Source organism: Amphibalanus amphitrite, unplaced genomic scaffold (assembly GCF_019059575.1).
Source record: "Amphibalanus amphitrite isolate SeventyFive unplaced genomic scaffold, NRLGWU_Aamphi_draft 000252F_arrow, whole genome shotgun sequence".
Classification (NCBI taxonomy): Eukaryota; Metazoa; Arthropoda; class Thecostraca; order Balanomorpha; family Balanidae; genus Amphibalanus; species Amphibalanus amphitrite.
In genome coordinates, this window is record NW_024881747.1 from 600719 (window position 1) to 615344 (window position 14626).

A 14626-nucleotide genomic window follows, 5' to 3' on the forward strand; every position below is an offset into this window, starting at 1 on the left:
GCGTTGCTATTCTACAGCAGTAAAGTCCACGTAGCGTGCTTTTAACACGTGCGTAATCGCACGTTTTCGGCATTACCCCAGCCAGCCATACTTTCATTTGCAGGCCCATAACTTTTCAACGTGCTGTATAAATTTCAAATAGGCAGCACACTTATGCAAAGACATGCTAAAGATTACTTGACCGAATTGGCTAGACAAACGGTAGCATAATGAGTAAGAAATGCAGCTTCAAAGGCGCATGTAGTACAAGGGAAACGTACCTTGAAAACGCTCTTGGCGCCCTCACAGTCGAAGTATTCCGAATGACGACTCGTAACAAACATGCGATAATTGTAGTCACTTAAGCTTCAGAGCATCACTGACAGGTGGCATCCATGTGTTACGGTTTTCGAAATATCTCGAATTTCGGCTTTGCCCCAACTCCGGCATTGCCCCAACTTCCCCTACCTTGTGCTGAGGTTAGATTGTGGGCGATGATTTGTGCTTTGGTAGATGCCAGATGGTAGTTGGGTACTCGACCGACTATATCTCGAGCGTCGTTTTGGCAGGTGGTTATTTTCTTTATTGATCACAAACCACCTGAATGGCAGTGCGGTCAGGTCAGTTTTCCAGACGAGGATGAATTGTACATAAAAGGAATTATTCCAGGTATGTATGTGTAAGCAATTGCTGCCAACTATTTTGATTTTTGACCAGAAATTTTGACATGAAGGGATATTTCCCTATGTTTGCTCGGAGTGAATCAGGGAAAAAGAGTGAAAAAGACCTCTAAACGTCTTGCCTATCAACAAGTGCAGCTAATGAGCTATCAAAACAATCTTTTGTTATATTTAAACTTTAAAGCTATTTTATTTCTTGGTAGGAATTTGTCTGATTCGTTAATCGTTGGAGTTGGCGGTTGGGTGTTCTGGCTGCCCAAAGTCGCGCAGTGCCCGCTGTGAGCAGACCCGCTGGCGCATCACTGGCGTCTGCCGCCGCCGGAGCCGGCCGCGGGCCTCTGCAACTGCAACTGTCCTGCACTGGCTGCACGGAGCACGTGCGGCGACCAACATGGCGTCGGCCTTCCGGCCGCTGCGGCCGCTGATTGGTCGTCTGGGCCGGCGGGGGCGGGGCCGGCCGGCGCCGACAGCTGTCAATCAGCCCGGTGACGAATGGCCGGCCGGCTGCGGCGGCGGCGGGTGGCCGTCCGCAGCAGTCAGAGACCGGCCGGCCAGCCGGCGGCGGCGGACTGCGGGCACAGCTGTAGTATAGGCCAAATCAGCCGCCAATATAATTGATATATTATTTATTTGCTGTTAATGCACTTCTATGTGAACTTGACATTTTCGAAGTCTGGTTTTGCATTTTGTTTCTGCTGTCCAATGTCCATGAATGACACGGCATGAGATATGAACACTTCCAAAATTTCGAAGTTTGGCGGAAGTTTCTTCCTGCGGCCAATTCAGTTTCCGTGTCAATCAGCCTCGCTCGTCTTCCTGCACGGCTGGGCCCTGTACCTACCCATCCCAGCCCACCGTGCACCGACACCGATCCCTCTGAGGGCCCAGGGGCTGCTCTGACTTCCACTGCCCACCACTGGTGTTCTCATCGCGGCCGTAGCCCCTAGCCAGTAACCACGACGTATGCCCGAGCCAAGCGACAAACTAGTCTCTGAGGGTGTTGTTATGAGCCGGTCTGTGAGAGTTATATGTGGTGTGTCTTTGCCGCTCCTCTGTTTCTGGCAGCGAGGGGCCGTGGTACACTAGTGACCAATTGGTCTTCACTGTTCAGGGTTCGTTAATTCAGGTTGCTTTGCCATTGTGTCTTGTTGCCCTTAAAGGCCTACCTAACCGTTTTCACACTCTTATTAGTGCACAACTTTCTTGTGGCCTTTTAGTGTTCACATGCATTCATAATGGGTGCATTTGACTTTGCGATCAGAAGCCCGCCCGCAAGCCCAGCAGACAAACAAACACATCGCTTCGGCCTGCGGTGGTAGTGGTGACTGCGTCGTATTGCATAAAGGTCATCAGGTCCGCGCAGTACGTACGTCGTTCACCACAGTCAGGGCTGACAGTCATGGTCGCGATAACCGCCATCACTGCCACATCTGACAGCGTATCCCGAAAAATGCTGTTTTACATAGGTGCATTTGGTTGTCATGCGGCGGTAGGCAGAGTTTGACATTTTTCTTCCACAAGAGAATTTGTTGCGCAGTTGGCAAGTGATCAAATTCCTTTTTTACGGTGCTCTGTCATGATCGTGCGGCTTATGTTGAAAATGGCTATAGTTACAATTCACAAAAACGTAATTTGCAATTTTGCCCTTCCTTGTTCATTCTTGTTCATCATCGCGCACATGCACCTTTACTAAATTCTCAGCAAAATTCGCGCCGACATGTAAATATATCATCATAGGTAGATGCAGTTAAAAATCTAACTTTATGAAAATAATTCGCCTCAAACACGAGCGTCAGTTTTGCCGCCTCGGTGCCGTCGGCAGGGCTGCCGCCGCGGTGCTGTCGCCAGTTTAGTCGCCGCCGCGGTGCTGTCGCCAGTTTAGTCGCCGCCGCTCCGGTATTGTCACCCTACGCTGCCGAACCAGCGTGGCGCGATGCCGCCGTCGGTTAAATCATTCAGCGCTGGCAGGTCAATTCCAGATGCGATATAAAGCTGCCTCCACCGGGCACCGATGCGCAGGGCCAGGTCACCAGAGGTCGCTGGAGGTGATGCAGCCTCCAGAGTGCAGTTGGTAGGTGATACGGCATCTTGTTCAGTATTTTCTACCCAAGCAGGCGCTCCGTATCCCGGATCTGGTCAGTAGTATCCGAATCCGGTCCATGGTATCTCGCAGCCGGTCCATGGTGTATCCCGAATCCATGTTACCCCAGATCTGGTCCATACTACCCCGTCTCCGGAGCATAGTCCATGTTACCGCGGATCCATGTTACCCAGAGCTGATCCATGGCACATACTCCGGAGTCGGTCCATGGCACCCCGGAGTCTTATCCATGTTACCCCAGAGCTGGTCCATGGCACCACGGAGTCTGATCCATTGCACCCCGGAGCTGGTTCAAGGCACCCCGGAGCCGGCCCATGGTACCCGAGCTGGCCCATGGTATCCGAGCCGCGCCCGGCGCCGTGCATGGTCGCTGCTGTGACTGAGTGGGCCGGCGCGCTGGCTGCACTCTCCATTAGCCGGCGGGCCAATCGGCCGTGTCGCCATGGCAACGGGCAAAAAGGAGAAGGAATGCGGCGTCGATACATCGGCGCGGTGCTATAAATTTCGGCGGTGGCTGCGGCCCCGCGGGAGCGCCGGCCGCGCGCGCTGCGCCGTTTTTCGCCACGCTGCCTGACGCGCTCGCCGCCGCCATCGTCGGATTGAGTCCGTATTTTTTACTTGGCCGCGATCAAATTTACTTTTCGGCTGAGCCAGTGATAAACATGAGAAGTGTTTCAGCGTCGGAAGTGGTGAGCGCCGCCGGAGTAGCGTTTGTTTACGTTGGCCGCCGACTCGATGCGGTGCGAAAATGGGATTTGGTGCGCGTCGGTGGCGTCTCTAATGCACCACAAGCGCCGCCCGGCCCGGTGGCCAAATGGCAGCACCGGCACAACATTGCCGCAGAATTTCTGATAAATATAAGGAAATCAAAGGGTGTTTGTGTGGAGGAAATGGAACAGTGTCGGCAAAACTGCCTTCCATGATCCTGATGCTTTCCTTTTCTCCACTCAGTACTTCAAAGTCTTCTCTTGTTACTTGCGATGCAAGTAATGTGGTTTTGTGCATGGAACAGCTTGGTTGCTTTTAGCTACAGAAGCTGAGCATAGGAAGCATCTGGCTAGATACCTACTTCGAAACTTAGTAATAGCATGACTTCGAGAAAATAAACTGAAAGAAGGCGAATAGCATTTCATAAGCACCACCTATAGTCAATTCGGTAGTTACATTGCCAATTATCACTGCATGTTAGGCATTGCCTGTCAATTTTACAAGAGTTGTCATGAAGGAGTCTCTACAGAACTTACAGTCGAAAAATGGCACAGTTGATTATGCAGTTGTACGTATTAATTTTATTTAGACTGAGCTTGATATAATCGTTAATGATTATTTGGGAGCTTTATTGCCTCGCCACAGCGTGATTATTTTTTCTTTCTTTCTTTCTGTCGCTACTCTAATGATCATTCACTGGCCACTGGAACTCTTGAAATGATAACATGCAATAACTACATGTATCTCTTCATAGCGGATGATGCAAACTCTGAAATTGCTTCTCACTGAACCAGCTCGTTCATGGGTCTCATTCGTGTTGAAACGACAGCCATTATCCCCATTATTTCCGAGTTGAATAGGACGCTTTTCATTTGTTTAGCGCCACTCCGGCAAATTATGTGGGCTCAGCGTTTCGAGAGCCATCAGTGCATGCACCATAATTTAACCGCAGTCATTACACGTAACACTGTTACACTGCCGAGGATTCTTTGTGCATTACATTGTTTTCTACGAAATGCAGTGAAGCCGTGTATGATTACACCGATTCCCTAGATGTAATTCTCTGTCTGCGAGCGCGGGGCGTTCTTGTGAACCGCGTGGCTGCTTTCCTGATATCTCTGCTCGCCTCAGTACTGGCGAAGCGCTCATTATTTCTGATCTCTGCGCTCGGAGCCGGCCGCTGTTTATGGGGCTTCCCGCGGTTCGGCTGCCGAGAAGTGCTTCAATCATTAGCCGCGTGACCGTGAGCGAACGTGTCCAACGGCATCGGCTCTTCATTTACGAGGCATAAAGCTGTCGCGCGGCGCGGTGCGGTGCCCCCTGCCGCCGCCGCCGCCGCCGCCGCCGCCGCGGCCCGCTGCATTATAGCGCGGCGCACAAAGAGGTGTGCGCGACGGCATTTGAATATGAATGGCCGTAATGAAAGGCTGGTGTAATGACGGAGCTGTCCGGCGATAAATCTGAACTGTCTCACGGCGCTCGGTCCGGCCCACAGAGGCTGATCTGCAACACCACCGGCCCCGGGCCAAACGGCTCGAGATGCATCGGCCCGCGCCGCAGCAGCAGACGGGCTTATGAGCCGCTCGACACGAGCATCTGTGCAGGAGTGGGCCTGATGCCTCGTCATTTGTCTTTTCTTGTTCCGTTTCAATTTAGATTAGCTTGTGTTTATTTGATGGCACTTCTGGCGGTTTTTGCTACCTGCCATGTTCGGGAGCTGGCCGTATCAGAAGCCCATGTCTAATCCTGTCTCTATACACGGCTCGGCCATCGGTCACTGGTACCGAGTGGCTGGCCGACGGCGGACAGCCACATTCCTGAATAATCTGGCCATCTCTCCCAGTCCCGTCCGTCCTCGGGAGCCAGACCGGCCCGTGTGACGCGTGCCCTTTTTCACAACACCACCGGATTCCCATGTCTTCGGTGTGTGTCCTGCCGTTTTTACCCGCACCATGTCTCACGTCCTGTCCCACCTGTCTAGTCTTCCCTGACTGAAAACTGGAAGACGGACGCAGGCTTGGTGACTCCTGTCTGAGCCCGAGTCGCGGGTCGTGCAAAGACCGTCCGTCCGTCCGTCCGTTCGTATATACGCCTTGTTTGTACGGCACGGATCTCCCCGGTCAAGTTTTAAATCCGTGACATCCCACACACCGTCCATATATCGCCACCAGTGTCGGCGGATTATGTCCGGAATTAATTGTGTCCACTGGGTTTCCGTTTAATAGTCGGTGCCGAAAAAGGCGACGTGATTGGCGGCAGAATGGGCTGCGTTCAGACGGCCGTCTCGGCAAAAACGGACATCTCGGACAGGCTGTCCGGGGCCGCCGAGTTCGGACGAGCCGGGACGGGACGAGACGCGGGAGATACGTTACCGCGGAGACACCACGCCTGGGTGACGCAGACGGAGGGAGTAGCGGTGGCGGGGAGAGTATCTGGCATGCCGGTAGACAGAGACGCCGGGTTGGATGATGACACACACAAGCATGGATGGCAATTATTAACTATTTTTGATTCCGGTGTTGTGGGGTTGGGATGTGAGTTTTGTGATGACTTTTGATATGTTTTGTTTAATTTGAGCCGGAGTTGTGTCTAAATAACTTACAACCTTCTCACGAAAATTATTCACCAGTGATCGGTCAACTTCACGGTGCTCTCTAATTCTTTGATGAGGCTGGCTGTGCCTGGTGGTTTATTATGGAGGATGTAATATACATACGTAATTACAGCCTCGGCTTCGCCCTTCGCTGGACGCCATTTCATTGCCACTTGGCCTTGAGCATTTCGAAACATGACGTTTGCACGTAAGCCAGCATGGTGGCACTCAACTCACTCTGCAAATTTGGTTATGACCATCGAAGTGCCGAGATCTGTTAGGCCGATTCGACCCTCTACGGCGACCGTAATCCCGAAACGTCTTCAGCAAGGTATTCGTAAAAGGTTGGCGCCTACCCTACGGAACGTATAGACTCCTGTTTTCGGAAGTCCCTGAAGCGTGCAAGTTATGTGAAACGGGGAAAATGTCGATCGATGCTATTACGTGGCATGCAAGCCCTGTCATATCAATTAATGTAAATTAGGGCGGTCATTACGCCAGCTCTGAGCGCTACATTTCGCTGAATTACGACGTACATTCTGATTAATTTGTGTACACTGCGCCATTGCATGCGTTCACAGACCAAGATCGATTATGAGTATCGGAAATCCATCCCCAAAATTGCTGTATTATCCTGAGACGAGCGGATATTAGAGACTTGCGTCAGCTGCAAAATAACCATGTCCTAGGTGCATGAAGGGATGTAAAACCGATGCTTAACACAGCTCTCGGGCTGAGCCAGAACGCTTATCAGCGCTTGAATCAGCACACTGAATTTACTCGTTACCTGCCTTTGCTGTACGCTGCTTCCTTTGCCTTTTCCCGGTGGTAAAGTTGCCTTTCCCAGAAGGAAAAGAGCCTTTCGTGTTAGAGTACAGTGTTAAACATGTCAGACTGGCATGCTAACTATGCAATTACTTTTACGAGCTATGTGTAACTCACAGGCTATTTGGATGCCATGACATTTTAGAGCCTTGTTGATGCCTCTTTGCATTTGAAACGCTTGGTTGTCTCGTGCCCTGACGTTTGGAATTAGTTTTGTGTAGTTACATGCTTGTTGGTCTATATAAAAAGTTATTACGGCGAGTTGTTGTTTTGTTGATCGACGTATGACGTTCCTGAAAACGAATTGATAAGACAAACTCACGACAAGCGTCGAAAGTTGATATTATCTTGCATTTTAGCACTATACCAATGACCAACAAGCTTCGAACATGTGAGCCAGCTTTACATAGTTTACCGACAATTGTTCATCTATTTACTTGAAATAACGGATGCCGAGCGAAGTGCGATAGGCACTCTTCGCGCATTCTCCACTTTACGCACAGCCGCTCGAATAGCCGCCGGAGCTGCGGCGTGCCTTCCACTGGGCGCCGATGAGTGTCCCGGATTGGGGCGGTTCCTTCCAGCGGTCGTTACGACAGCGATTTATGGTCGCTGGCCGGGGGCCGTGATGCACAGTGATCAGTGCACGGCATGACGTGGGGACACGCCCACCCTACATAACACACGGGCCAGTGTGAACCCAGGACCGACCCGCCCCTCCGCCCGGATATGAACTGCAGAGCGGAGCTAGGCTCGAGTAGTGGTGCAGTGAACTCGATCGGCTCACGGACCAGATGTGTTTTCACTGTTTGTTCCCTATCAGCCACCTGTCCGGCTCACTGACGATGATTCGGCCATCATCATCCTCCGGCCATCATCAGACCTCGGCGCTATCCTGGACGCGAGCAACAATTAGGGTTTTATTTGGCGGCGGCGCGGCGCCGGCCAGACGCTGCTCGGCCGCCGGTTTTTAAATATAATCAATGTCCATAACGGCTGAGTTATTTGACGCGCAGATTTGAGCGGCGGCGCTGCAGGCCGCGGTCGGTGAGTCCGGCTACGGTGGAGTGACCCTGATGGGCAGGGTTGGACCAGGTCGTGCTGGGAGGTTCACAGGTAGAGGAGCTTAGCGAGTGAGTGCAGACAGAGGAGTGCGGCACTCAAAGAGTTACTCAGACTGAGTGACTGCTTTGAATGGTGCACTCTCTAGTCATGATCCGGATACTCATGGGCGAGAATAGGCACTCTTTTTGCGACGGTTGGCACTCGTTTGTGAGTGACGGTCTGGGAGTGTCGGGTCCCTGGCTCACTCTGTCTACAGCGTGTCCGCCCAGACGGCGATGTCTGGCGCAGTTGCGAGTGATTGTGGCGTCAGAGAGGTCCCATTCGGGCACTCAGCCCTGCGTCACTGTTTGCGTGAGCTTACTCTCACTTCCGACAGCTCAAACCAAAACCGTGACCAATCCGCTGCATAACTCGGCGTCAGAATGACGTTTCACCAGCTGCCGGCTGGTGTATTAACTGGCTCAGCTCTGCGGCGTGTTTGGATCGCCTCCAACACACACAGCAGCCGCCGCACGCACTGCGGTCCGGCGGCGCACCTCGGGGCCGCTCTGAGGTCATCCCCGCACGCTGCTGTCCGTGCGGGGTGGAGCGGTGCGGATGGAAATGGAATGTCCGTTCACCCGCCGCTGTCCAGTCGGACCGATTTGTCCGTCTGTCGCGCCAGCTGACAGTCGGACGTCGAGCGCCGGCCACGCGGGGCCAACCGCTAACCGCCCACACGAGTTACTCACCAGCTGAGCTTACCCGCTGACCGCTGACTGCCGACCATTTACCGTTAATCATTGATCGCTAATCGGCACTGAGTGCTAACTCTCCCGGTCTATCATCTGCCCTGGTCCTGACCCGTCTATTCCTGCTACAGGGACATTTCGCTCGGTATACCACACAGTAGATCCAGGCCCCGCTGAGGGAGGGCAGGGAGGGGCTGCCTGGCGCGGCGCGGCGCTGATATGGCTGCTAATGTACACGGCCGCCGGCCATCCGTCGTGCTCTGTTTGGCCGAACCGCCGCCGCGTATGTAAGATATGTGCAAACTCGGCGCAAGTGGTGTCACTTTACGGCGGGCCGGCGCACCCGGCCGGACCCAGATAAGTTTGTAATTTAGCCGCCGCCCGGCCGGCCGGGAAGTTAGCTCGGCACCGGCGAGGGATGAGGAGGCCGGAGAGTTGCGTGGGCCGGAACCAGCGGGGCGGGGTGGGAAGGGGTGGGTGGGGAGAGCAGGAGCCGAAAACAGAGCCGGAGGCAGAGCGAGGAGGAGGGAAGAGGAGAGGCGAAAGGAGACGACATCGGGGAGCAAGTCTGAGAGCGGTATTGAGCGGCCAGCACGCGCCTGGACCCAACACCACAAATCTGTCGGGACAGACAGACGAGAAAGGTCGGCGCCCGGCGGCTGCTCTGGCCTGACAGGACGTATCGGCCGCCCGTGGCGGTCGGTATTTGTCTCACGACCGCCAGGCCCGGGACAGGCGGTCCCACCGGAGTGCCCGACGACCAACTCCATCGGCCGATCGCGTATCGCTGAATCGGAGACTAAATGACGACCGCAGCGGTCGGATTAATGGGATCGTGGCTAGCCGCCGGCTAAGCGATACCCGCGGCCCGCCGTATCACCGGCGCCCGGCCCGCTGACATTAATGTGAGATGGCTAATCAGCCGTCACATTCCAGTGTGCTCACTCGTTAAATTCTCCTCATAGTACTCGGATGTTACAATATCTGAAACGAAAATAGACATCGGTCATTCTCATTAAACTATTCTACCGCGTAGTTTGATAACCTGATTCATGCTTAGTCACACGCCAATTTATCTCGGGCCATTACCCCATCCGTCCGTTTCCGACTTTTGCATCTCGCTGGTGATCCGCTTATCAGCCGGCTCATCGTCCCGGCTGCTGCCTGTTCTTAGCTGATGCATCCAGACGCCACCAGTGTAACTGGGACGGACCATGTGATACATTACCGAGCTGCAGGCATTACTTACAGGCTGGCCAGACAGCCGACCGCGCCCGGCGCCCGCTGGTCCGCGTCAAACATTCACGATGCCATGGTACATCACTGATCCTAGTCGACCGTAAAGCATGCCCGACAAGACGGGCCACATTGTGTAATGACCGCTCGGCGCGAACCAGAATGACCTGTTGTCTCTAAACGACCACTTGGATCGTTTAAAGACCCTATAAGTGGTATCATTATGATCAAAATCGCATGCAATTATGCACCACTATGCAATCATACGGCAGTGCAAGTCGCAAAGCTGGGCGGCCTGTTTCCCGACTATTTGCGTGTGCGGTGTTTCCAGGCGGCCGGTGCCGGTGCCGGGTCGGCCGTGTGGGAGGGCGTCGTGACGCCTGGTGACCGGTCGTGACCTGGCGCGCTGACCCGGTGACCGTGGTCGCCGCCAGACCGGCGCGTCGACCCGTCCCAACGATTATGTGGTCGGCGCGCTAATGCCCGAGCCGGTTGACGGTGATTTATTGGCCATTAAGCAAGAGCGTCTTGCGTCGCTGATGGCTGCCAGGGCGGCGATCGGCCGCTCGGCGCCATGCTGCACCCGGCGGCAGCGGCAGGAGTGTGCCGTCTACACCCGGCGGCAGCGGCACGGAAGTGTGCCTTCTACACACCCTCAGGCCACTGGTAGACCTGCCGTAAGCCGGAGTGCGTCTCTCAACTAACCGCCAACCAACCCACCCCGATCGGCAGGTCCGGCCGCGCGGCCTCACCGAAAGCTGCACGCTTACAGCAGTTATTTCGGGTTTTACGATGATTGCCAACTAGAGAGCCGCTCCATTAGCCGTCCCCAGACTGTGTCCGCACTGTGTCCATACCCCGTGCCGTGCACTGTGTGCCATATCCACCCCGTGCCGTACCGTGTGCCTGCAACGCCGTCTTCGTGTACCACTGCGCCGGCGGGCCTGCGAGGCGATTAGGCCGGCCGCAGCGCGCCGTCCGATCGCGTTAGTGGCCGTTACCGGCGCCGGTAATTGGGCGTCGTCGGTTCCACCTCGTGGCAATACCATGCAATCAGTTTTGCTCGGCCTAGTCGGGTGGCCGGGTGTTCACAGCGTCGTTAGGTGACGCGGCGGCTCGGAAGCGGCGGCCGCTCGCAATCATCGTCATTATGGCAAGTAATGGACAGTTTGAGAGCGCTGGCATGGGTCACTGCACCGACACACTGGACGGTGTCACCGCTCCGCCGCGCTGTGACACGCAGGATGACACGCCAGTCGGGTCCGTGTGTGTCGCGTGCAGCTGCGGTAGCCGGGATGTGCTCGCGCGCCAACGTGGGACTGGGAACGATGGTCTGGGGTTTCCAGTTGTTGTGAATGCCGAGTTCGTCGGGAAGGGTCAATAGTCTGTACCTATGTATCGTGACTTCGGTGTCATGTTGGGTCATCGTTGTTATTGCTTCTTTCCTGTTTGATCTATGTCATTATCAATCGCTACCCTCCCGTCCGTGGCGGTATTAATTTCCGTGTCAGCTCCTATTATGTTTCCTGTCCGCCGTCCTTTGTCCATGTCGGTCCTGTCTCTCTGTCCGCTGTTCATGTCCGTCACTGTCCTGGTGTCCCACCCGTGTCCTCAGCCACCACTCACGTCCATTGTCCGCGTCCATCGTCACGTAGCACTCCGTCACACCTTAGTGGCAGGTGACAAACTGGCGTCCACAACTGGCCATCCAGCCGGGGGGCCCATGTCCCGCGACTGATCGGAATCGACTGAAACTGAGTTCTTCGGGAGCAAGTTAAAGGTGTCGCCTGTCGTTCATGGCATGGTGCTGGACATGCGTCCGTCACGCACTGGACTTTTTCAGATGTCATAACAGTTCAGCTTGGCGTTAGTTTGCTTCGTACTTGCTGACGAGTTCTGTTATTTCAACATTGTTACCGAAGAATGCCAAAGCATGTAAGCAGTGGCATCAGGCCTCAAAAGGTTAGCCCTCCCAAACATCTCGAAGTTGAGCTCCATGCTGCAACTGTCTAGTTGCAATGACAAGCTTGCAAGCTGCAGCAAACAACGTCCGATCGTGACCTCTTTATCCGAAGTTTGGTCCAAAGCCACCCGGGTTTCCCGCACAATGTAGGCACCTGGTGCTGCGTTGCATTACTGCTGCATCTCTTTGTGAGTTTCCCACCCAGTCTCACAGAAAGCGAGCGGATTGCTGACCCTGTATGCAAGTTGCGAGCAAAGTACGCGGCTCAGCGCGGCAGCGGCAGCAACACGGGTGTCTGGTTCGACACTTTCTGGGAGAATTTCCTTTCCAGGTCCGGGTTTGCCATTGTATCGCCAACATCCCACACTCACTGGCGGATCCATACACATAACTCTTACTTGACCTCACGAGCTACCTCTGCCATCGGTCAGGGTCGGCCGGTGGCGGACCGAAGCCCCGCGGGGGTCGTTTTCTGGTACCGACGGCTGAACCTGCGCTTCCACGGTGTCTGATCCGTGAGTCCAACGTCACGAAGCACGGCCCGCGGTCCCGGAACTGGGACTGCCGTTCGGAGAACGACTCTGTACCGGACGCGGTGCTCGTTAGCCGTGAGCAGACCGTGCGGTGACGACCGACGCCGGCTGCCCGGCGGATGGATTAATTGTTGGCCGTAGTTAGTTCGTGGTGAAATTGCGCGAATTTTCGACGATCTCATATTTCTCGGCGAAATGACGCATTAATGAAAGGATAATCGCCGTTTGAAATGATAGTAAAGGGTTGTAGTTTTCACGGAACACGGACTGGAATAAGCGGATGGAGCAAATGGCCCATTCAATGCGCGTGTGCCTCCCATTACACGTTGCGAACGGTTACTGGAATGTAAAGTGCGCAATCCAACTAACTGCCTTGGTCCCCAGGGCTTTCGCTCTGAGGCATGAGATAATTACGCTATGAATATGAATCGTTCTCGTTCGTACATTACACTGGTACTTCAAACCGTTTGAAAATATGCCTGCTTATGAGTGCTTAGTGCATACGCACAACGCAGAAGCAATAAATCATAAATGCCTTTTGCTGGCCCCACGTTCTGCCCACCACATTCCACCATTGGCCCTCAGCTCCTCAGTCCGCTGACTGTTCTCATCTCTGTGTTTTCAGTGATAAACCTGCGGAACACACAGGAGGAGGAGCCGCCCGACCCGCAGCTGATGCGGCTCGACAACATGCTGATCGCAGAGGGGGTGGCCGGCCCCGAGAAGGCCGGAGGAGCCCAGGCGGCGGCCAACGCCAGCGCGGCGGCCGCGGCAGGAGGCGCCTCCGCAGAGGGCACCATCGAACACTCCGACTACCGCGCCAAGCTCGCCCAGATCCGCTCCATCTACCACCAGGAGCTGGAGAAATATGAACAGGTGAGCCCCGCTGAATGGCGTCTGCGTGTGTCAAGGGATGGTAGAATGAAAGAGGATGAAAAGTTGCCGCCATTTAAGGTGCAGTGCAGCTGACGGGAATAAAATGGAATAAAAACAAAGTCTATGACGAACGTTTGAGATCCGGGTTCAGTACGTGACGAGCAGATTGAAGACACAAATTGCAACGTAATGACCATGTGATCTGCAGTCAATTCTGCTACAGTGGTTAGCAGGAGCGCCGGCCGTGGCGATGCAACCAGCGCGCTAACCGGCGGTCCAGCGCGCTCCATCGCCCGCGGGCGTGTCGCCATTTATTCCGCCATTACGCGGCCGCTAAATATAGCCGGTGACTGGGATCGGTGCAGTGCGGCGCGGCCAGTGACCAGGGCCGTCGAATTCGCCGCGTCACACGCCGGCTGTGTCTCGGCGCACAAATCACGCCGCGGCATCATTATCAGCTCATCGTGCGGACCGGCCGGCGCTACTTAATCACTCTGGATTGCGGCCGGTTCACAGCCGCCTTGTGGCTGGCTCCCGTGCACGTCCGGCTGGGTGGCGGTCCGTGCACTAAGCAGTGCATGGTGCACATGGCGCGCCGCTAAAAGATGGCCTGTGCTGCTACTTCAGTATGCTCATACACTGCTGTATGTGGTCCCCAGTCTGTAGTGGCTGTTTTGCTTCCACCAATCCTTTCCCGTCTTGTTGTGCCAGCTATTTTCTTATTTAAAGCAAGCTCTTGCATTGAGTCAATGTTGCAGCTCATCTGTTGCTGGCGTCACGCCCCGCGCTGCCGGCATGCCGTGCTCTCAGTCGGTGCTCGTGCCGACGGCCGTCCCTGCTCGGCAGTTTTCCCATACATTGCCGCAACGAGCGCGTTGCCGGCTTGAAACGGCCCCTTACAGCGCTCTGCCGACCGCGCATTGATTGCTAGTGCGCCTCGACAGGCTCTTGAATTAATAGACCGATAGTAAAAGTTGGCCGCCGAGTCGCGGCCGACGGACCGTGTCCCGGCTCGTCGAGTCGTTTACGACAGTGAGGAGAGAGACATTGTCTCTTCTGGGGCAGAAGAGCCAGGCGCGAAATGGGCCATCTCGGGCGCGTATGGGTGCTCCCGGCTCGGGGTGAAAGTGCATAAAACCTGCCCTCGAGTCGGGAAGGAAGTGGCGATGATTCGGTAAACGACTCCCGCGACTGTAAAAGGTTCGTGCCAAGTGCTGGTTAAACGGAAAATGGCAGAACGATGGGACCGAGGGTGCAGGGGTGGCACCAACTGTCGAAGAACGCTGCGATGGCAGGTCTTTATCGGCCGCTGTAGGATGATGAACATATTGAAACG

At 54.8% G+C, this 14626-nt stretch overlaps 1 protein-coding gene across 3 annotated transcripts in view; it reads left to right on the plus strand.

Annotated features, from left to right (window-relative positions):
• The window catches only part of LOC122386466 (homeobox protein extradenticle-like), a 76811-nt gene that overhangs the window by 27876 nt on the left and 34309 nt on the right, over nt 1-14626 (plus strand). For all 3 annotated transcript variants that reach the window (XM_043375682.1, XM_043375683.1, XM_043375681.1), the window contains exon 3: nt 13040-13290. In XM_043375682.1, coding sequence (XP_043231617.1) covers nt 13040-13290 — 251 coding nt within the window. The remainder of the gene's footprint in view (nt 1-13039; nt 13291-14626) is intronic.